The 24478-nt window shown below is 51.1% G+C and overlaps 1 protein-coding gene across 3 annotated transcripts in view; it reads right to left on the reverse strand.

The window, feature by feature from the left end:
• The window catches only part of KCNIP1 (potassium voltage-gated channel interacting protein 1), a 413346-nt gene that overhangs the window by 245065 nt on the left and 143803 nt on the right, over positions 1-24478 (reverse strand). Inside the window, exon 1 of one of the 3 annotated variants that reach the window (XM_040262774.1) lies at positions 13520-13946. The exons of 1 other annotated variant lie outside the window; for it this stretch is intronic. In XM_040262774.1, coding sequence (XP_040118708.1) covers positions 13520-13580 — 61 coding nt within the window. In that variant the 5' untranslated portion in view covers positions 13581-13946. Of the gene's footprint in view, positions 1-13519; positions 13947-24478 lie in introns of those variants that run through there. One more of the 3 variants, XM_040262775.1, reaches the window with a different exon arrangement.

Below are 24478 nucleotides of genomic sequence, written 5' to 3' on the forward strand. Positions count from 1 at the left end.
GAGTCTGGGCCAGGCACACCTCCGGGAAGTCTTCCCAGCTTGCCGGATTAGAAGGGCTGCGGCACACCCACCCTGGTCCTGGCCTGAGGGCAGGCACATTCTGATGTGCTGGGGAGCTGCCTGATGGACCTATGGAGATGAGACATTTAACCAGGGAGTTCATCTAAGAGCATGGCCTGTGTCCTTCTGCAATGCTATTCTTTCCTTCCACAGATATTTATTGAAGACTGACTACGTACCAGGCCTAGCACTGTAGTGGGATGCAAGTGTTGAGAAGGCTTATACGAAAAGGATTCTGCAAATACCAACCACGAATAAAAGTAAAAATCCAGAGGCACAGGCTTGATTTGTCTTGCTGTTTTCTATTGTTGACAAGTACAGCGGGGGGAATTCAAATTCTGGGTGCTGGAAATCTTTCTGTGCAGCCTAGTTAAAGAAGATAGATTGGACGAGGGGCACGAGAGCCTTAAGCCCCCCTGTGCCACCCCATCGGCCCCGCCGCCACAGCCACCATCGCCCTGCAGCCAGCACGGCTGCTCACCCCACTCCATCACCACCGTCACCACGACCGCCCCTGCTGTGAGCACCGCCACTGCACGACCACCACACACTCCCGTCACCACCCCTGCTGTGACCACCACCACCACGAACACACGCTTCGCTGCATGACTACCACGGCACTCCCATCAGCAACACCGCTACAGAAAGCCCCTGGCACACGAACCGTCAAGCTGCACACTTCCAAAGATGCAAATGTGCGTTCGCACGTCCAATCACATAAATTAGTTCACATGTCGGCGAACATTGTCATGCACACCCCTGCACGCGCATGCAGCTACTACAAATAGTTGTGCTTCTGTGTACTTTACTGTACTGCAACTTCCAGAGTCCACCCAAACTCCTGTCCATCGAGTTGGTGATGCCATCCGGCTGTCTCATCCTCTGTCGTCCCTTCTCCTCCTGCCCTCAGTCTTTCCCAAACACGTACATGCGCATTATCTCATTTAATCCTGATGGCAGGTCAATGAGTTGATATCATGATTGCTCTTACCTCATAGATGAAGAAGCTGGCAGGCAGAGAAGACTTAAACAATTCTCTTAAACCACACAGCTCAGAAGGGGCAAGTTAGGAGTGGCCTTTGGTTCTATGTTACGCAATAACCCACGTGTTTGTTTTTCTGCATCAACTCTTAGTAAATGGTTATGGAACAGTCCCCAGTGCTCTCATCTTTCCGCACTAAACCACGATCTCTGACATTCAGATCCTGTAAGGGGCCGTGTCAGAGTGGTGCCCAAGCTTCTTTGTCACATTCATCCCAATTAGGGAATCCCAAGTTCTCCTGCATCTCTGTGAAATGTCAAGTCAAGTCACCAGGTACCAGTTGTGGGCTCAAAACTGTGTTGAGCTTCTTACAGGAGCTCAGAAGAGCAAAAAGAAAAGTCCTTGTCATTGAGGACAGCATACTCTTAACTGAGAGTCCAACATGCTTACAGGGAGTGATTATAGAGTAACTCAAGGCAGTCAATTGCTAGATCACGCAGGACCAACACTAGTGCACTGGGAGGGATAGGGGAGCAATGTGGGTGGAAGTAAGACTTTCGGGGAGACAGGCTGGGGTTAAAGGGGACAGTCCCAGTCCCCACTTACTTTGCCCTTTGCTCGTCCTTGCTGTCTGCTATCTTCCCCCACCTCTTGGAGCATGGACAGCCTGACTGCCTGTCTCCGCCTGCATCTCTTCCCTCCCATTCCTGATGATACTCTTCTGCTGACATCCTCCACGTCACAAGCATCACTGTCATTTCATCCCGTCCCCTCTCTCGTCCTCTTCCCAGATGTCCTCATGCTGCTCCTCCTGCTGAGAACGTCCACTGCATTCCTGCCCGGCCCAAGCCCAAGCTCTGCCACCCATGTCGAGCACCACCATTCTCTCACCCTGTCCCTCGGGAAGAGACGTCGCGTTCTCTCTTTCTCTCCTTGGAAGCTCCGCAGTGTAACACAATCTGCAGTTGGGGAAGTTAGATACTCGGATACAGACTACCCTGGTGATCAAGGATGCGGACGCTGGAGTCAAACTCCCTGAGCTCAAACCCTGGCCTGTCCGTTTCTGAGAGAAGAGATGCTGGGCATGCCCCTCCTTAGCCCTCAGGTCTTCAGTCGTCTGTAAAGGGGCAAGAAATAGTGCTGACTGCCTTGTGATGCCACAAGGTTTGTATAAAAACCAAGCTGCTAAAGTGTCCGGCACGCAGTCAAAGATCTAAAGATTTGTGTTAATATTATTATTGTCACTAGCATGAAGCTCCTTGAGGACAAAGATACTGTCCTACATCCCTCTCATCTCTTTCTGGCAGTTTCTCCTTCAGGGAAAAGCAGATGGGAGCCTGACTTTGGAATCACTGGGTGGCATTTGGGAGGCTCCGAAGAGCTCTGGTACCATGGTCCTTTATGTCTCAGCGCAGAAAAGAATTTACCGAGAAGCAAAGTGATAGATAAGAAGTGATAAGAAGCATCCTATTTTAATAAAATAGGATGCTTGGGAGGCTTACAAGGGGGCAGGTGAAGGGGTGATGCACCTGAAAACTTACTGGGCTACAGTTTTATATACAAAGGAAAAGTGGGGAGGAGGAGAACTTCTTTTTCTTGAGTAGACATTATGCTTCTATCATCAGCTCCTCCTTCAGGATGAGCAGGGGAGTTTTCTTGTCCCTACACGATCAAGCTAGGGCCACGAATCACTGTTTTTTATGTGTGCAGAGAGCATGTCCCCGGATCATTAACTACTGAGCTCACTGGGCAGGAGGTGGGTCTCACGTCCCATTGTTTCACTGTCTGGGACGCGCTTCTGTTGCCGGTTTCGTTGCTAACCAAGGCTGCTCTTCATTTCATGGTTAAGTAAACCTACTTTCTTGAGTAATCACTAACTTACAGATGATCGTATTGTTATCTTCATTTCGCAAATTGGGAAATTGAGGCTCCAGTGATTAGAGAGCAAGGATCTGTAGCATGTCCAATTTAAAGGCACCTCCTGCTTGTCAGAAGACAAGCAGGCCTCTGACCCCCAAGAAGAGGTTGAACAACTGTGGCTGCTTCTGAGTCAATCTGCAAAATGAAGAGAATAATACAACTATCACAGGACTACTATAGAAATGAAGATTAGGTACGCTCAAGGCTCTGGGACATGGCAGGCCTTCAAAATTTAGAATTCTTCCTCCTTAAGCAGTGCTTCACCCTCTCTCTAATTTCTACCCTAAACAAATCTATTTACCCTGGATAAGTCTTGATTAAGGCTTATCAGGTCTTAATAACTTGATAGGAAGTTCAGGTTATTAAGAAGGAATAACTTGAACTTCCTATCAAGGAAGCCTCCTACAATAACTCAGATTGTTCATTCTCTTTCCGACAGAGGCATTCTACCAGGCCCCCCAGAAAAGGCATTTGACTATCAAGCTTCAGGCCCTTCCTTTGTCCATTAGATTCCTACTAACTTCAGTCAAATATTCTGGCATCAAATCCCACACAAAGGCTTTTGCACAACACCCAGGTGACCAGCCTGCTGCCACACTGAGCGCTGTCACGACAGCCCTTGTGGAGAGAGGTCACTGGTTCCCGTGGCTCTGTCGGAACCTGTCCTGGCCTGCAGTCCTGGAAGCAAAGCAGACGAGGATGAACAGTGCCCCTTCATCAGCCTTCAGAGGGCACAGATCTTGGGGGTACCGCTAGGGTGATGACTTGTGGAATCAAGACTCAGGATCTCTCTTGGCTGGAATAACACTTTATATTAGCAAATTAAAAATTAATGGGAGTATATAATCCTATTTTTCTGTTTCATTTAAGGAAAAAAAAAGATTAAAAAAAACATCAATGGCAGAAATGCTCATCTGGGGAAATCTGACTTCTTGGCAATTCATATAAAAACAAGCAATAGCAAATGTCATGTTGTATATTAATGCATATATATGAAATCTAGACAAATGGTACTGATGAACCTATTTGTAGGGCGGGAATAGAAGCTCAGATGTAGACTTGTGGACAAAGGTGGTGCGGGAAGGAGTGGGGTACAGACTGAGAGACAGCATGGACACATACACGCTATCCCAGGGAGAACAGCCAGCCAGCGGGGAGCCGCTGTATAACACAGGGAGTTCAGCTCGAGGCTCTGCGACAACCTAAAGGGGTAAGATGGGGTGGTGTGGGAGGCTAAGGAGGAAGAGGAATATGTGTATACTTATGGCTGACTCACATTGCTGTACAGCAGAAACTAACACAGCATTGTAAAACGATTACGTTGCCAAAAAAAAAACAACAACAGTGAAGGGGAAGCCTGGGGTCCAAATGCCAGGGCTGACGCTCAACCTGAGGGACTGTGGGCAGATTGCTTGTCTTCTCAGGACTTGTTTGATTATCCTAAAATGATACTTCAACCAGAAAGTTTCAAAAGTCCCTACCAGTTTGATATATAATCCTATAGTTACATATATACATATATGATACACACACACACACATTATAATCTGTGCTCTAAGTCAATGCTTCTCCAACTTCAGGGGCCTCCAAGCCACCAGGAGACCCTGTTAAGATGCAGGATTCAGTAGGGGCCTGAGACTCTGCATTTCTAATGAGCTCCCAGCTGATGCAGAAGCTACTGGTATGAGGACCACACTTTGAGTGGCATGGTTCCGAGACAGCAGTCATTTGCCTCTCACACACCTTTGCTATATTCAGACCACTGTATCTTACATGCCTGGTTGTGTTTAATCCCCATAATGACTTTGGAGGTAATTACTACTGATATCTTAATTCTCTGGATGTGCATACGAATGTTCACAGAGGCAAAGGGACCTGCCTGAGGTCAAACAGCTAGTAAGTGGCAGAGCCAGGTTTTGAATCCAGGTCTGTCTAACCAAAACCATGTGTCCATACCTGCTATTCCACATATATGTGTGTGATACAGATTTAGGCCAATGTTTGGCTAAGAACGAGAAGGAAATTAATGAGAAAGCAGAAGGCAAACACGCCAGCAAGTTCTTGTATTTGTTTGTTTTACAAAGATGACCGCTCATCCACCCACTGACCCCTCCCTGCCTCTCGGGACCCCCTGAAAACACGGACCGATTCTAACAGCCTTAGAGGAATTTAAGCGTTCCATCCTTCTCTGACAGGCAATGATGGCTATAACAAAGTGAGAAGAATTTAGTTCACAGAAATGATGAGAGCAGAGGAGAGATGTTTAATCCTATTAATGAATCTGCTAATTGGCCTTCTGCCCCCAATCCTTTCATATTCGGGCATCAGATTAAATGGAAACGGATCCAGGGGTGGTTGGGGATGGGGTGAAAAGCATTTTCAAGGCCTGCAGATGGTTTGGTGGTTCCATATGGCTAAATGAGGTCCTTAGTCTATCCCTGGATGCCTTCTCCCCACCTCCACATACACCCCGTTTTGGCTTGAGGCGAGGTCAGGAGGGAGGAGGCTGGTGAGGTTAAGAGCTCAGGCTCTGGGGTCAGCCAGAATCAGGCTTTGCCCTCCATATGCCATGAGACATACGGACAAGGCACTTCCCTTCCTGGAATCTCAGTTTCCCGTCAACAACAAGGAAACTGTACTAGGGTCTGTTCTCCAGGGTTGGGTTGTTGTTGTTGAGTCGTTAAGTTGTGTCCAACTTTTTGCGACTCCATGGACTGCAGCACTCCAGGCTCCTCTATCCTTCACTATATCCCTGAGTTTGCTCAAACTCATGTCCACTGAGTCGGTGATGCCATCCAACCATCTCGTCCTCTGTCATCCCCCTCTCCTCCTGTCCTCAATCTTTCCCAGAACCAGGGTCGTTCCCAATGAGCTGGCTCTTTGCATCAGGTGGCCAAAGTATTGGGAGGATGTTAATAAAATAACCCACGAAAGGGTAGAGCAAGGTGCCCAGCAAAGGGCAAGGCCAGGTCAACGTTTGCCAGGTCACTATTATTATTAACCCTGGTAGGTGATCCACGTTCTCCTGTCTCATCACTGGGAATTTCTTCCATCATCTAAAACTCACAGCTTCCCATAGGAATCACCAGAGAAACTGCCTGGGAATCTGGCGGCCACAGTTGTGATGGCTCTGGGGCCCAGAGAGGTGGACTCAGAGGTCACAGGTCCAAGGCACAGAGGTCACCAAGGAAGGCCCAGTCACAGTACAGATGGAGCAACAGCAGAGGAAGGGGCCTGCCCTGAGATGGGACAAAAGGCAACGGCAAAGCCAGTACTGCCTCGGGTTGCTAAATCACCTCACCTCCTGTGAAGCACAGTGCTTACTGTCTCCCGGGGCCCCTCCGCAGCCCCATAAGGGAGATGAGGGGGATGCTGTCTGGTCTTCACTTCAGAGAGGAGGAAACAGAGGCTCAGAGAGCTTCATCTAAGAAGCCACAGAGCCAGAGTTGGAGTCCAAGTCTCTTACTTTAACCAGAGGTCCTAACCATTGCACATCCTCTTCCTGACTCCCTGATCTGAGTTGAGTGTACCTTCCACTGCCCGTCACTGCCCCAGTGAAGCTTTCCATTTCACCTGGAACAACAAGGATTAATCCAATGTTCTATTCCCGTGGCTAGGGTATGGGATGTCAGTGACGGCCCAGCTGATGACAGCTACTCCCTAAAGATGACCCATTTAAAACACTACCTGGAGGATGGAGAAGCACTTAAAGTCAGGTTGTCTGAAGGTCCCAGGGCTCTCTCGCTCAGCCTTTCAGACACACACACAGACTCCTTCTCTCTCCCCCAGTACTGTTCGTCCTCTGCCTGATGAACGGGAACATCACCTCCAGGGCCATTATGCAGAACTTTGCAGCTCTTCTCCCCATGCTGCTAAGTCGCTTCAGTCATGTCTGACTCTGTGCGACCCCAGAGATGGCAGCCCGCCAGGCTCCCCCGTCCCTGGGATTCTCCAGGCAAGAACACTGGCGTGGGCTGCCATTTCCTTCTCCACTTCTCCCCATGAGTAGCCCCGAATTCCTCATCTGTGCTGCCGCATTCCTGTACTACGTGGAGCCATCAAGGACTCATATCCTGGTCTATCCATCCTTACCTCTGGGTAGACAACATCTATCAGCATCAGGCCCTGACAGGGGCCCTAGAATAAGACTCATTCCCTGAGAGCTAGTCAGAGAGATAAATGTGTACGTCCGTAATCACATAATGCTTGGAACTGTAGCCAAGGGAAGGAGTGGTAACTGTAGAGGAGCAGGGCAGAGAGAAATGTACTCTGCCTGCAAGAGCTTGGGAGCAGGTGATATTGAATGAGGCCTTAAAGAGTGTATAGGAGTTTGCAATAAACAGGGAGGAGGAAGAAGAGTGGGGAGGCCAAAGGGAATCTCGGGTAGAGACATCAGGGAAGCAATGTTAAAGGACAAATGCGATTGTTGCAGTTTAGTTCAGTTCAGTCGCTCAGTCGTGTCCGACTCTTTGCGACCCCATGAATCGCAGCACGCCAGGCCTCCCTGTCCATCACCAACTCCCGGAGTTCACTCAGACTCACGTCCATCGAGTCCGTGATGCCATCCAGCCATCTCATCCTCGGTCGTCCCCTTCTCCTCCTGCCCCCAATCCCTCCCAGCATCAGAGTCTTTTCCAATGAGTCAACTCTTCGCATGAGGTGGCCAGAGTACTGGAGCTTCAGCTTTAGCATCAGTCCTTCCAAAGAAATCCCAGGGCTGATCTCCTTCAGAATGGACTGGTTGGATCTCCTTGCAGTCCAAGGGACTCTCAAGAGTCTTCTCCAACACCACAGTTCAAAAGCATCAATTCTTCGGCGCTCAGCCCTCTTCACAGTCCAACTCTCACATCCATACATGACCACAGGAAAAACCACAGCCTTGACTAGACAGACCTTAGTCGGCAGAGTAATGTCTCTGCTTTTGAATATGCTGTCTAGGCTGATCATAACTTTTCTTCCAAGGAGTGGGATTGTTTGGTGAACAAATAACTGAGTGGACAGATACACGGATTTTTTTAATCTCACTCAGACAAAATAAAGGGCAATGTGAGATACAAGGGAGGCCACTGTGGGTCAGTCTTCACTTTAGGTTTTTGAATGAATCAACAGAAGAGTGAAAGCTGAGAGATCTTTTCCCACCTTCCTCAAAGACACCACACTCCTACCGATATCCAAAAAAAGAGTGACCAGGACTCTTCTTAACTGAGTTTATGATTTTCAGCTCTCCAAGAAGCGGCACCTCTTATATGTTTACTGTTACCTGGCTGAACTAAGGTTTCCTGTACCGCTAACCCCTTCCAAGTTCCACAGCAGGGGGCTTAGATCCGGGGTCTGGGGCGCAGGACTATCAACGCTCTTCGTGCAAAGACAGTCTGCTGCCACAGCTTTTCTGGGGCTTCATTAATCGCTCACTAGTTTGTAGGTCCATTCAGGCGTGCAGGCGCTCATTTCTTCGGTCATTGCTTCCGTCATTCATCTGACCCTTCGCTTGCTTTGTCACTCACCCATTCATTTCTTTATACCTTCATTCATTCAATCATTCATTCTTCCTCTCACTTACAATGTACGCACTCATTTGCACCTTTACAAAGCAAAACCTTCTCAGATATACAAAGAGGTCCTTTTCTGGGGGCCAGACAAGAACTCCCACTGAGGTTAGGCGGCAGCAGTCCTTTCACATCCATCCTTCAGCCTTTCCCATCTCCTGACCCTTATTTGCCTCGAGCTCCAATGACTCTCTTCTGGGATGGAGGGACCAGAGCTGTGCCTGACCCTGCGTGTGGTCTCCCATACTTATGTGACTCTCAGGGGCTGGCAAACAGGAACACTGCTCTCAGCCTTTCCCTGCTAAACGGTAAACAGGCTTAGTACAGTCCCTGGACAAAGCTAATTCAAAGCCAGCAGACCAAATAACAGAATTCATTTCAGGGAAAGGGCTCGTAACTGAAATTCCAGAGGGAAGCTAACTTTTCCTCCAGGGTCTGCAATTCTAGGAAATAACAGAGAATGGCCAAGCATCCCATTACTTATAAATCGGAAGATTTATGGAGTGCCTACTATGTGCAAGCAATGAAGATGGGGGCTGTGAAGAATGATTCAGAGTAACGCAAAGTTGACATTCCGAGGGTGGGGGGAGGGGGTAAACCTCCATCAGTTGCCTTATTTAAAGCATGACTTGAGAGTCAGGAGAACGTCCGTCTAAAGGATTAAGGAATTTAGATGGGAGAAGCAGCTTCTTTCTGGGGCTTGGGGAAGCCTTCCTGAATGTAGAAATAGCTGAGTGGGGACTTGGAATGTGAGTTGAATTTTAACTATTAGACAAGGAAGCGGGGGAAAGGGTAACACAGAGCTAAAAGGATAGACCAAGATGCAGAAACAGGTAAGACTCAAGACATGAACACCCCTGCACAGCAGCATTCCTCTTTCAGACATAAGAAAGCTGGCATCTCCAAGGTGAGATGACTTGCAAAGGCCCTGAGCCCAGGGCTGTGTGAGGGCGGCACTGCCGCTCTCCGTCTCGTCGCCTCCCGCCGGCCTCGCGGACTGTGCCTCGCTGAGCATGCTGCTCTGAGAACAAACCCAACCTGACCTCAGCAGGAGCGTGCTCCCACAGGGTCTTTAAAATTCCAAGATGCTCACTGATCTAGGAGTGAGGGGAACAGTCCCGTATTTGTCTCTAATTTGCCACGTGGCCTCAGAAAAGCATCTAAAAGCCATGAGATTTTGTTGGCTCATCTGTTCAACGAACACCCTGGAGACCCCAGGCGCGGCCCTTGCTGAAGGCTCTGAATGCTTCCCCTCGGCCTCGGAGGACTGACAGCCCGGCCACCCCTGCAACGTGATGCCCCTCTCGATTCTCTTGCCCCTCCCTCCACAGGTCCAGCTGCCGCCCCTGTGCAATCCTCCTCTAATCACCCCTGACCTGCCAACCCTTTAAGCCCAGAGCTGTGTCTTTTGTATGATAAACACATACAAAACTATTAGAACCAGAAACCCTATCTGGAATGCAGAGTCTGAATCTCTAAAGCAGGACTTCTCCCATTCTTAATTAAAGACAAAGATTCCAAGCAGAGAGAAGGACAGGAAATTAATGTGAAAGTTTTTCATTCAATGACATAGCTCTTAAATTATTTTAGATTTCTATTGCCTTCTGGAAGCTCTCCCTGAACACCTAGGTTGGGCTAGGCACATCCCTGCCCTCGGCACTAAATCTTGTGGAGCTTTACATGTATGTGATTCCAAATTATATTTCCAAAACACGCAGGGTATTTGTTGATTAAGATAAAATGCTTTCAGCAACAGCCACAACGCAGAGGTCAGCGGCGGCTGCGGCAATAGGACCAGCATCTGAGCACGTGGATTTAGGTCCTAGTTTCCTGGACACGGCAGGAAGAAGGCTCCAGAAATGAGTGGTGAGGATTCCCACAGGCACAGACTACTTCCAGGATGGCTTACTCTAGGCATTTGGAAGCTCCAAACAGTAGAGCCATAAATTGAATAGTGGTTAAAATTTGCTGACTACATATCATGTAGCAGAGCTTGTGCTAAGCATTTGATTTGCATTATCCTGAAATCCACACAACACAACAGCTATTTTAAGATTATAACTACTACTGTCCCTGTTTTCTAGTTGAGAAAAATAAGGCTTAGTCATACAGTTAGTAAGTGGTAGCGCCTGGATTTGAACCCAGCAGGAAGATGGATTCCTGAGTTGAAAAATCTCCACCACTCTCTTCTGACTGCTTCTAATTAAATCTGAGCCTGAGGTGTCAGAGATCATAGTGGCAGCTCTGCGAAGAACATCAGCAATAGAAATCTTCAAATTTGAGAACCGGATGGAAGCTGAGAAAATGTCTCATGTAATTTTCCCCTTTAACAAAGGTGAAACTGAGGTCGTCATGGGGCAGAGATCTGACCAGGAAGTAATCTCTGATCACTAGCCTTTCCAGTCAGTTTCCAAGTCTCCCCTCTCTACAGAAAGCGTCTTCTGCTGATCAGCCTTCCACAGAGCAACACAGGAAGATAAGTCACTGCTCCAGGGAGAATGCTTGGGGGAATGTATGGAGTTGTCGATGCGAGTGTGCTAAGTCGCTTCAGTCATGTCTAACTCTTTGTGACCTTATGAACTGTAGCTCACCAGGCTCCTCTGTCCACGGGATTCTGCTGGCAAGAGTATTAGAGTTTGCTGTCCCGCCCTCCTTCAGGGGGTCTTCCCCACCTACGTCTCTTACGTCTCCTGCATTGGGAGGCAGGTTCTTTACTATTAGCCCCACCAGGAAAGTCTGTGTGGAGCTGGAGGCCTAGACAATTCCAGCCAGCATGCAGGGGCTTTGTGCAAGTGGGGCTGAGTGGACACCCCGGGCTCAGACAGCTTGTCAATAGCCCTGGACCTGCAATAAGCTTCAAACAAGCATTATTCTGAGAGTTAAGTGAGAACAGGTAGATAAAGCACCTACCACTGCGTCAGGCACACAGCGGGGGCTCGCTGAGTGCTGGTGCCCCTCTTTCCTTCCTTAGACTCCTAGGAGAGAGAAGCAAAGAGCTCTGGCCTCTGGGAATCTTGCAGGAATTTGTCTGGGATGACCTGGAGTTTTGAGTAGGAAAAGGGAATGGTGGATGGCAATGTCGGAGTGATGCCTCAGCTCTTCATCTCTGCCCGATCCTTTATGAAGACTGTGTCCTCTGTATCCTCCATATACATCATTCAGTTGACCTTGGCATCTTTCAACAGTCTCCTCTGGGTCCCCGGTGGGTGCAGTGAACACAGTGATCCACACATGGTCCTCCCTCTCTCTTCTCCCTCCACAACCTGTTTTCTGCCTGGAGACAGTATGCCTGTCCATTTTATGGATAAGAAAACTGAGGCTTAGACAGGTGAAGGGATTTTCCTGAAGTCACATAAGAAGGGAGTGATGGGCCTGAGGTTTGCACCCAGACTGTTGGGCTCTAGGGTCCAAGATCTTTCTGTGACACCTAGCTGCCTCCCAGGATGCAAATCCTTGAGTTTCTTGTCCCCACAGTACTCTGGCCTCTGGGTCCTCATGGTGGTCGGATGGTGGTTGGGGGTTGGGAGTCCAGGATTTGGCACTGAACTTTGTCCCCAGTCATCCATGAGGAGTGGGGCTCAATGTCAAGGTTGTAGGCCAAGGCTTGCAGACCTCTCCTGCCTAGGAATGGTAAGAAGGCAACCAGTCCCTTTCCTGCCAGAAGGATGTATAACTCAGCTGGACATATGAGTGGAGGCCTCTTTCCCATGTTCTAGACTCTGAATGCCAACCCCAGCTTCATCACCTAAGATCTTCACGCAGAGATCTTATTCCTCAGTATTCAGCCAGCCTGAGGTCTCTGTGGACTGGACCAGATGCCAAGACCCCTCGTCGAGAAGTTATTCTTCAAGAGGCAGCTCTGTGATGCAGACTTCCTTAATGAACCAGGAAGACCAACCAAGTCCTGACAGTGGACTCACTGTGCACCCTGGCTGGGGTCCACCATTATCCTAACGCTGATCTAATCACCAGCCAGCATAAGGGATAGCTCTAACCCTACCTGGAGCCAGAACCTGGGCTCCAATAGCAGAAATTAGAGGTTTAATGGTCAGGTTACTTAAAATCTTTCTACCACTCACAAGAGTATTCGAACATAAAATCCGAACAAACCAAACCTACATATTCTTTTTCCTAACTGTATCCAGTATCTTTATTCCAACAACCAACTTTCAAGCAGGTGGACAGGAGGTCTACATAGACCCCCGCAGTGCAAGACGTCTTCCCCAACTTCCCATGGACCCGCTGGGCAACTGTGCCACTGGTGAGACTGGGCTTATCTCAGCTGGCACCCAGGCAGACAAGGGACTCCAGGATATTATGCTTTCTAATCCCTGATGTTAGCACACCTCTCCGCCAGACCTTGACAATGCCCTCAGCTCCTCAGCGGTGCCCAGAGCATGGCAGCATCTCGTGTGATGCCCTGGCTCCTGACGCCCTGAGCCACCACCACACAGCCTTGGAAGTTTTACCACCTGATGGCAGCTGACTCCTTTTGGCTTGCAGAGGCTTATTGGGGTGGGCAGACAGCACTCTCTCCTTGATGACCAGCCCCAGGTCTGCATGGCATCGCTGCCCAGGAGGGAGTTCAGTGTGAATGTGCGGGCACCCTCCCCGGATGCCCACAGCCGTCTATGGGAATGGGGAGAGCTTCCCAACATTTACACCCAGATAATTCAGCCCCGCCCCCGCCCTCCCCTCTCTCCCCGCGTGAATTTGCCTCTGCCTTCTGCGCTGAGCGAGTCCCCCGGGAGTAGGGTCGTGGTACCTGGTGTCCCAGAGAGGTCCCGTGGTCCCTGAGGTCAGAATCCACTCTGGCCCTCTCCTCTTCGAGCTCACCTACGTTCACACGAATCCTCCCGCCTGATTCTTACTCCTGTGGATACAGGAACCTAAACCTGCTCTTCATGGACAGGAGGGTCCGGGCCAAAGGGAACAGGTAGCACACCCCTGCCCAGCACCGAGCACCCCCCAAACCAGCCAGGGGAACAAAAGGAAGAAGGAAGTGGCTTACCTTTCGAGGGTCGTCTTTGTTTGGTTTGCAGAGAGGAGAAGGTGCCCATGACGGCCCCCATGGCAGCGAAGACTTGTGTGCGACTTGGGACCTCGGGCCCTGCCCCTCCCCTCCCCTGGAAGGAAAGCAGTGTGGATCTTCTACTCCGAATCGGAGGAGATTAAAAAAAAAAAAAAAAGCACCCGGCAGCTTGCTGCAGCTTGGTATTCAGCGAGTGTGGGGCTGGGGCGCTGGGAGCCTTTCCTTTCCTTCTTCAGCCCCGCACATGCACTGACTCACAGGGTTAGCGGCTCCTCGCGAGCCTCCGGACCCGAGCCCGGCCGCTCCCCTCGCCGAGGGTGGAGGACGATGAAGCCTGTCTGGCGCTGGACACCCGGCCGGCGCTCCCGCGCGGCCGGCGCTCCCGAGCCAGCGCCGCGTGCGGTGCGGGAGCCGCGCTCGCCCGCCCCTCCTGCCGCACGCTCCGCTCCCCTCCCGGCGCTCGGGCTGGGTCTCGGGGGGCCGAGTACCAATCATGAATGAACAGAGCAGGGACGGCGTGGAGCAGAGCCGCGCGCCTGCCTGCCTGCCTGCCGCGCTCCAGGCGAGTCTGAGCCGCGCTCGCGGAGAGCGGCAGGCGGGCAGCCCCGGAGGGGCGGGGCGGGGCCGGAGCGCACGGGGGCGCCGGGGGCTGAGGTCTGGCGCATGGGTGGGGTTCAGGGGGAGGCAGAATGCCCCTCCGGAGAACGTGTGTGGCCCGTGTGGGGTGCCTTGTTTCATTTGTCTTCAGGGAAAATCTTATTTAATCCACTTCCTGAATTCACGGGGTGAGAAAAAAGTCTGCTCCACCCAGGGAGGGGTGAATAGGGGTAAGAGCAACTGGGATGTCTTTTTTCCCCCCAGTGGTCATGTATTGAGGTGAGAGTTGGACCATAAAGAAAGCTGAGCGCTGAAAAATTGATGCTTTTGAACTGTGGTGTTGGAGAAGACTCTTGAGAGGCCCTTGGACTGCAAGGAGATCGAACCTGTCAATCCTAAAGAAAATCAATCCTGAATATTCATCGAAAGGACTGGTGCTGAAGCTGAAGCTCCAATACTTTGGCCACCTGGTATGAAGGGCCAACTCTTTGGAAAAGACCCTGATGCTGGGAAAGATTGAAGGCAGGAGGAGAAGGGGATGACAGAGGATGAGATGGTTGGATGGCATCATCGACGTGATGGACATGAGTTAGAGCAAGCTCTGGGGGTTGGTGATGGACAAGGAAGCCTGGGGTGCTGCAGTCCATGAGGTCACAAAGAGTCAGACATGACTGAGCAACTGTACAACAAAGGGCAAGAAATTTCCCTGAAGTTACCCATCCAGGATGTGGGATTAGAACTTGGAGCCTGAGACTCTGTCCTGGGAACCTCCTGGGAACACTTCTGTTGGCACATGAGGACAACTGTGGGCCACTGAGCTGGGGAGCTCACCTCTGGGTCCCACCAGATTTTAAGCCTCAGGTATCCTGACTAGCAAGCAGTGCAGGGCTTCTCTGTGTCCCTGAGTTCCAGAATCCTGGATAATGGAGCAGAACGGGGGGAGCTGGCCCTACCTCCTTCCTGCCCTCCCTGTTGGGGAAGAAGGGTGGGGGTGGGGCTGAAGCCTGGGATACAACAGGACCTAGGATGGCCAGGACTTAAGGAACAGAGAGGTCATTGCTGGCGATGGGGTGATGGAGCCTCACTGCAGCCTCCAGGTCTCTCAGACGTCTCTGGACGGAGCACCAAGCCACTTCACCTGCAGCCTCTGCTCATCTCCGCACTACCTGAGTGACCAGGATCGGCCCTTGAGAATTTACTAAAGGCTAGGAGGCCATTATCTCATTTCCTCCACCCGCAAGGCTCTTTAAAGAAGCAACGAAAGTCGCTCAGTCTTGTCTGACTCTTTGTGACCCCATGTACTATACCCTGCCAGGATCCTCTATCCATGGAATTCTCCAGGCAAAAATACTGGAATGGGTAGCTGTTCCCTTTTCAAAGGGATCTTCCCAACCCAGGGATTGAACCCAGGTCTGTTGCATTGCAGACGAATTCTTTACTGTTTGAGCCACCAGGAAAACCCTTGAGGAAGCAGAGTACAGATAAATTGCAAGAGAGAACTCCATGGAGACAGCAGGAGCCTCCCGTCACTCACTTGGCTGTAGGGGCCGTTTATCCTGCTGTTCTGAATGGTGCATTCACTAAGGTGATCTCGGCCAGCCCCAACCAACCTTGGTTTCAATGGCTGTGGCTTCCTCTACGCTGGAAGGTGAGCCAGCTCACACACCATCTCCAGCTCTGACCCCTCCCTCATCCATCCTGTTATGGACTAAATGTTTGTGTCCTCCCTGAGTTCATATGTTGGAACCCTAATCTCCAGAATGGCAGTATATGGAGATGCAACCTCTAAGGAAGTGATGAAGATTTAAATGAGGTCATAAGGGTGGGGCCCTGACCCTGTGGAATTAGTGTCCTTACTGCCCATAGAAGAACAGGCATCAGATCCCCACCACCACCACGTGATCAAGGAAAGACCACGTGCATACACAGCAAGAAGGCAGCCATCTGCAACCCATGGGGAGAGCTCTCACTGGACACAGTCTCTGCCGGCCCCTCACCTGAATCTTGGACTTCTGGTCTCCAAAACTGTGAGAAAATAAACTTCTGTTGTTTAAGCCATCCAGTCTGTGACGTCTTGTTATAGCAGCCTGAGCAGACAAATACACACACAGCCTGTCCACACCCTCAGAAGTCTCTGGAGCCAAGGTCTTGCCTTCCCTCTGACATGAACACCCATATAGGGCTCCTTAGGCCACCCCCAGGAGGCTGTGCAGGGGGGAAAGGATAAGATCCTTAGGCCACCCCCAGGAGGCTGTTCAGGGGGAGAAAGGATAAGATCCTTAGGCCCCCCCCAGGAGGCTGTGCAGGGGGGGAAAGGATAAGATCCTTAGGCCACCCCAGGAGGCTGTGCAGGGGGAAAGGATAAGATCCTTAGGCCACCCCCAGGAGGCTGTGCAGGGGGTAAAGGATAAGATCCTTAGGCCACCCCCAGGAGGCTGTGCAGGGGGAAAGGATAAGATCCTTAGGCCACCCCCAGGAGGCTGTGCAGGGGGTAAAGGATAAGATCCTTAGGCCACCCCCAGGAGGCTGTGCAGGGGGAAAGGATAAGATCCTTAGGCCACCCCCAGGAGGCTGTGCAGGGGGTAAAGGATAAGATCCTTAGGCCACCCCCAGGAGGCTGTGCAGGGGGAAAGGATAAGATCCTTAGGCCACCCCCAGGAGGCTGTGCAGGGGGAAAGGATAAGATCCTTAGGCCACCCCCAGGAGGCTGTGCAGGGGAAAGGATAAGATCCTTAGGCCACCCCCAGGAGGCTGTTCAGGGGGGGAAAGGATAAGATCCTTAGGCCACCCCCAGGAGGCTGTTCGGGGGGGAAAGGATAAGATCCTTAGGCCACCCCCAGGAGGCTGTTCAGGGGGGGAAAGGATAAGATCCTTAGGCCACCCCCAGGAGGCTGTGCAGGGGGAAAGGATACGATGGTCAGAGACCCGCAGAGGTCCTGCAGCAGCACAGTGCACTTGTCTGTTTACGTGACACACAAGCTGTGTTCCTTGCTTCCCTCTCTCATCACTGCTGCTCCAGTCATGTCTCTTCCCATCCCTGTGGACAAGGGCAGGTCACTGAGTTCCCACCACACACGGAGGCAGCAGTGTCAGATTAAGAGCATGAATCGGCGGGGGTGGGGGGGTTCTGCTAAATTCCAAGCTTTGTCCCTTATTAGCTGTATGACTTTGGGCCTGATAAGTCCTCTCTCTGAACCCTATGTCCCCGCTCTGTGGTCGGCATTAGTGCCTAACTTGTAGTATTGTATGGGCTTCCCTGACGGCTCAGGGGGTAAAGAATCCACCTGCAATGCAAGAGGCCCAGGAGACACAGGTTCCATCCCTGGGTTGGGAAGATCCCCTGTGGTAGGAAATGGCAATCCACTCCAGTATTCTTGCCTGGCAAATCCCACGGACAGGGGAACCCGGCAAGACACAGTCCATGGGGTCACAAAGACGTGACTGAGCACAGGGCCCGCACGGTATTGCCACTAAGGGCGGTGCAGTCGTGTGTGTGAGGCTCTCAGTGTGTGCCCAGCACAGACCAGGACGGCCGGGGAGAGTGCTCCGCCGCTGCCTGGCTGCCTGGGGCCAGGCGCAAGCCGTGCGAAAAGCGAGGAAGCTACCGTCTTCCCCTCAGCTTCCATCTTTGCTCTTCATCTGTTTCAGAGGAAATCTATTCTCAGGATCCCCATCTGGTATTAAAAGACTCAGATTAGTTAAGGAAGGGAATGTGGTTGGCACCTGATTATGTGCACTTCAGCACTCTGCTAGCTGCTGTCTTGTACCATTTCCCAAATGTTCCACACGCATAAGTCTGGCCTCCTTGAATAGATTGTGAGCGGTTAGAAAGCAAAGCACACACCCCCTTCCCCTGTCCTCCTCCCAGCACGGCTCAGCCTGGACCAGGACATCTTGAGTGTCCCACAGATACTCTCAGTGAGGTCACTCAGGGAGGGGAAAGGGACCCACCCCACTTCTCTTTCTGCACGTGAATTTAGACTGGACTGCTTCATCTGTAAAATGTGAGCAGGCCTCCTTCAAGTTTTGATATGAGGGATGGGTTGGATAAGGTAAAGGAAAAATGTTTTATCTCTCTGTAAATCACTCTGCAAATACCCTTTATTATTTGTTCTGGGGTTAATTTAGGTATTCATTTATTCATTCATTCAACATATATTTATTGGGACTTCCCTGGGGATCCAGTGATTAAGACTTCGGCTTTCCATGCAGGGAGTGTGAGTTTAATCCCTGGTCAGAGAGCTAAGATTCCACTGCCTTGTGGCCAAGACATAAAACAGAAGCAATATTGTAATAAATTAAAGACTTTAAAAATAGTCCACATTTAAAAAAACTATTTAAATAGACACTTTGAAAAAAAGTGTATATTTATTAAGCAACATCTACTTGATAGGCATTTTTCTAAATACATGGATCAGTACTGAATAAGAAGAAGCAAGAGTCCCTGCCCTTTTGGAGCTGATCTAGGGCTGAGGGCAGTCAGATGCTCGCATCTTTACACACAGCAATCAGGAGGGAGGCAATGAATATGGAATAAGGTGGTGGCGAATGCTCAGAAGCCAGGTAAGGTAAGTTTTTGCAAACTACAGGTGATGTCACAAGTACTGATAGATCTCCAGAGGGCAGGGAAGCAGATAGAGCTTTCAACTCAGGGACATCAGGCTTCAAATGTGGGGTTTGTTTTGTGACCTTGAGCATGTTTTTTTGATCTTTGAAAGCCTCACTCTGCACGTTTGCGAGAGGAACAATCCCACCAATGTCACTGGCAGGATGAGATTAAAATCGATTGTGATAGCAGAAGCACTCGGCACAGGGTTTACCTGCTTGGAGCACAGTCCTAGCTCAGAACATGCTAACTTTATTCCTCAGCCTCCTCTTGGGTCTCCTTTGCAAGCACTTTCTTCCCCACCTTCCTAGGAGCTAGAAAAGACCTTAGTGAGGGACCTGAGCTTGGGAAGTGACTCTCCTGGGCCATGTGCTCATGCAGCAAGCGTGGCCTCATCTGTCGAGGCTGATTATGCCCCGTGAGGGAGAATGGCTGATGTGGACTGCGAGGGGGACGCAAAGGAAACCAGGACCCAGGCTCTGCCCTTCACGTCCCGACAGCTGCACTGCCTCAAGGGCTCCCCCTTCATGCTCCAGTGCTGGAACAGTCTCCACCAGGGGCTGAGATGAGTTCAGACAGAGTGCAGCCACCCACGCAGCCTAGACACCGGCAGCAAAGCCCTTCTGAGTTTCCCAGATCCAGGGAGGGGGAAATGACGTGCCAGAGCACCTCAGCTTGCATTATCTGAAACCGTATTGCTCGTTGTGGAGGTCAGGGAAGTCATGGGTGCCACATTAGACTCAGCATAACGCAGGGGCTTTATGAACTTGATCAAATGGCTCTCGGGGTGGATGGAAGGATGGCCTGAAGGAGGAAGGGTGAGGAGGTGGAGTAAAATGTTCACACACATTTAAATACCGGATGAAAACTGTGACACTTCTTTCCCAAAAGAATAGGGCATGCTTGCACTCACAGTTGGCATTAAGTTTTGTGGTGTTCATGACTCTCCGTATTGAAGCACATTTATGGACCCCTGGTTAAGAAAATCTTTCCTTAGGAGGAGAGGCTGTATGAAGGGGTTTGACCCAGGCACTTCTTAGCTGAGCTTAACTTCTCTAAGACGCAGTTTCAACTTCTGTGAGATGGAGGTAATAATTATGCCAGTTGCTTAGGGTTGTTGTGAGGGTTGAATGAGAAGCATTCAAGGGCTTTAGCATAGTGACTGGCAGGTTGCGAGGCTCCAGGAAGGATGCTCATCATCGTTAGCATCATTGTGAAACTTGGTCCATTCAGTCACAATTTCATGAGTGCATTTAGTGAGCACCTCGTGTTTATCACACTCTAAGTGGGTCTCTGGGTTGCAGAAGTTGATGCTCACTGGCTTGGAGAACTCACAGTCCAAGGGGCAAAGGACAGATACACACCCTTTATAACATCCCAGACTTTGTCAAAAAACAGTGAGAATGACCTCTCTAGCTCTGCCAGTGAAGAAAGTGTGAAAGTGCAAGTGTTAGTCGCTCAGTTGTCTCTGACTTTTTTTGCAGTCGCATGGACTGTAGCCTGCCAGGCTCCTCTGTCCATGGGATTCTCCAGGCAAGAGTACTATAGTGGGTTGCCATTCCCTTCTCCAGGGGATCTTCCCAACCCAGGGATCAAATCCAGGTTTCCCACATTGCAGGCAGATTCTTTACCAGCTGAGGCACCAGGGAAGCCCACCAGTGAAGAAATAGGCCCTTAAACCCAGTCAGGCTGGCCTGCCCCACTCTAAGTCCCACTCTGCAAGGTCAGGGGCCCAGGGCAGGAGGTCAAAGGTCAGAGTGGAGGTGGGGTGGAGACAACAAGTGTGGAACTGGGAGCAAGGAATGGGGCGGGAGGTTGAGGTGAGGGTGAGGGGCAGAGCGGGGCTGAAGTGGGGTAGAGGTGGCCCTGATAACTGTCCTAGTGGCAGGGTGGACAGGTGACGCTGAAATGACTGGGGCAATGGGGACAGAAACCATGGGCAGGATTTCTTATCTGTACAAATTATGGATGCATCAGTTCAGTTCAGTGGCTCAGTCGTGTCTGACTCTGCAACCCCATGGACTGCAGGATACCAGGCTTACCTGTCCATCACCAACTCCTGGAGCCTACTCAAACTCATGTCGATTGCATCGGTGATGCCATCCAACCATCTCGTCCTCTGTCGTCCCCTTCTCCTCCCACCTTCAATCATTCCCAGCCTCAGGGTCTTTTCCAGTGAGTTGGTTCTTTGCATCAGGTGGCCAAAGTATTGGAGTTTCAGCTTCGGCATCAGATTATTCACCCATAATCTTGGGTAAATGTCCAGGAGTCAACTGTATTCATGCCCCTTCTTTATTCTCCTTAGGTTATGTAACAGTTATGTTAGCAATGGTAGCCACCATCTATGGAATTCTTACTGTGCGCCAGTCACATACCCAGTCCTTCTTATTCATTTCAGTACCCCATAAGGTAGGTACTCTCATTATGCCCCATTTTATAAATGAGGCAAACAAAGCACAGTCAGGCTAAGTGACCTGCCCAGCATCACACAGCAAATAAGTGGTGGAACTAGTCTCGAACTTAGATGATCTGACTTCAGAGCCCACACTGCCTGTGTAGCCCCAAGTCCTCCAGCTGCCGTTGCAACTGATTTCTTCTAGCACTGTTTCTCTGGGGATTCACAGCAATGGTCTGGCATCTTAGAGCTGAGGGACGGATAAGGAGAGGAGTCTGGCTCTAAGGGCTGCTCTCACCTTAGTGCCTGGGAGCTGCAGCTATGGCCACCCGCCTGCAGGGCCACCAGCCTAGAGGCACACTGGGTCTGTTTTCACTCCAGGGCTTCTACAGGCTAGAGGCCCCTGGAAAAAGTGAGCAGGGAGGGGAGGCGGGAGCAGCAGCCGTGCCATGCGATGACTAGTAATGGTGCCAGCGATGAGTGCCCCTGGTCCTGCACAGCCTGCTGATCCCGCCAGCGCGGGCTCCCTGCTCACCAGCGCTGCTGCAGCAGCTGCAGCCTGAAGAGGGAGGAAGGAGCGTGGAGCAGAGTTGTGGCTGCTGTCGCCCTGAGGGCGGCCTCTGGGACAGGGCTGCAGAACTGAGGCCACTTAAAGCTACCAGCCATCAGTCGATGTTTCCTGTGCTTTGTCCTTTGACCACACGCCCTGCTCCACAGTAGAGACCTGTGCCATTTTCTGCCTGGGTAGAGATGACACAGAATCAGTACAGCCACCTTTTGGGACTTTGACTTACGAAGACTCTGGTTTAAGATGAAAGGCCAGCTGGAGAGCAGGGAGAGACATGTGTCCTTGGCCCACCACGGGCACAGCATGCAGCCCTGAAACCCCAGACTGTGGAGAAATCGAGGAATGTGGGGTGCCTCACCCATTTCCTAAGTAGAACAGGTCAGTGGACACAGCCCTGACTCCCTCCTCCAGTCCCACCAGGCCTCTATGTGGGCAGTGCGTCTTTTTTACTGGCCTGTGCATCCTTTCTGCTGAGTCTGGCAAGGAGAAGACTCTTTCCTCTGCCCCCAGGAGGGGCATGGCCCAGAAAACCCCAGAGGACCAGCAAACCTTGGTTCTAGCATGGGGGGCCAGCTGTGACCTGGGTGGACTGTGACTGCAGAATGTACAGGGGCTGGGATTCCCAGGGACCCTCTGCCTGCAGAGGTGATAGGCTGCACATTGATGATAGAGTCCACCCCACAACTCGGTTCTTCATGATAAGCCCCCAGAACTATGTTCAGGCAAATCTGAGGGGTTGGGGCATCCTAAGTTTTCTGAGATTTCATTTCTGCCCCCAATCCCTTAAAATGGAAACTTGGAATAGAAATTAAGTTCAGCAATTTAATAAATAAGCAAAGTAGTAGTCATGTATAGATGTGAAAGTTGGGCCATAAAGAAGGCAGAGCGCTATAAAATTGATGCTTTCAAACTCTGGTGTTGGAGAAGACTCTTGAGAGTCCCTAGGACTTCAAGGAGATCAAACCAGTCCATCCTAAAGGAAACCAACCCTGAATATTCATTGGAAGGACTGATGCTGAAGCTGAAACTCCAATACTCTGGCCACATGATGCGAAGAGCCGACTCATTGGAAAAGACCTGATGCTGGGAAAAATTGAAGGCAGGAGGAGAAGGGGATGACAGAGAATGAGATGGTTGGATGTCATCATCAACTCGATGGACATGAGTTTGAGCAAGCTCTGGGATGTTGAAGGATAGGGAAGCCTGAGCCTGAGGTGCTGCAGTCTATGGGGTCACAAAGAGTCAGACACAACTGAGTGACTAAAAAACAACAAACACTTCTGGCATAACTGAAAGAAGTTGGCTGAAATTCTTAGCTACTCAAAAAGCAATTCTCACTATACCACAGTGGCTCTGCTCTTGTGTCCATTTTACATATTAGCAAACTGAGGGGCAGAGAGGTGATGTGATTTGCCCAGGGCCACAAAGCTGGACTAGGCTGTAGCGTCAGGATCTGAACCCAGTTTTATCTGTTCTCAAAGCTCAGGCCGTTAACCCAGCAAAGGAAACCAGCAGCGGATGGGGGAAGGGAAGAGAAGGAAGTCAGAGGACACAGAGCAGCGGCAGAGGAGCCGGAGGGGCAACGGGGGCTCTCCACTCACCTTCCCTCCTGCGGTGGCTGCCCTGGGCCACAGGAGGATGGCTGCGAAGAGCCTCTGTGTTGGCTCAGAGGCCACCACGGACATGGGTACTGCAGCTGGCCCCTGGTCACCTGGCCTGCGGGTGGCGGGTGGTGGGGAAGGCAGATGCAGCACCTCCAGGAGCAGGGGCATCACCCGTGCTCCCCAAGCACTTCCGGTAACCCCTTTCTGAGCGGTCAGGCTGGCCATCTCCCCACCCCACCCCCTGGGTTGAGGCCGCCTTCCCAGGCTGCCACAGACTGGCTTGACAGCAGCAGCATTTCCAGATGACTTCTCTTTCTGTTGCCTCTTCCTGCACTGGGTTGGCCTCTAGTGACTGAGAGGGCTGGTCTCTCTAGCTGGTGCTAACTGACAGTCCAGGGCTCTCTTTCTCTGGACTGCCATTTGCATGGTGCATTAGTATTCGTGCCGCAGCTCAGGGCTGTTCTGGATGGCAGATGCTGTGCGGATGAGTGGCGTGCCATAAGGACTTGAAGCGGTTTGCTGGAATCCAGGCCACTGAATAAAAGGACACGGAGGAAGGCTGCAGACGACACCAGGCTCCTCGCCTGCTTCCTACTTCCCGTGCTGTCAGACCTGGATTCTGCCATTTCTACCATGTATGTATGAGATCCCAGCCAACCCCTCCAGTGGTCTGACCAGCATCCGCTGAGCCCCTGCTCTGCTCCACCTGCCCCATCTTGGTGCCAGAGATGCAGAGAGAGGTGAAGTGTCTTGCTCCCGGCCCTAAGAAAGCTCACAGTCCTGTGAGGACAGTGGCATATTAGCCGTTTGAAGATGGGCATGAGCCCCAGGTAATCAGCTCAGAGCTCTATAGCAGCTCAGAAAAGGGACGTCTAATTCGACCCAAAGAAGAAGAGTGGAGTAAGGGAGGGCAGTCAGGCATAGCTTCTCAAAAGCAGAGATGCTGGGTCTTCAGAAACGAGTCAGAACTTGCCAGCCAAACCCCACTGTGAACACATGGCTGTCCTTTTTAACTGGACCCACAAGAGCCACATTCCAGCTCACTCTCGCGGTGGTGCCCCCATGGGCAGAGCAGCACCAACTCCACCTATCGATTTCCAGAACATACAGCTGGGTGGACTTTGGGGAAGGCTGGTCCAGCCACCATGGGTGATGATGTGATAAAACC

The sequence above is a fragment of the Oryx dammah genome, unplaced genomic scaffold, assembly GCF_014754425.2.
Source record: "Oryx dammah isolate SB20612 unplaced genomic scaffold, SCBI_Odam_1.1 HiC_scaffold_20, whole genome shotgun sequence".
Classification (NCBI taxonomy): Eukaryota; Metazoa; Chordata; class Mammalia; order Artiodactyla; family Bovidae; genus Oryx; species Oryx dammah.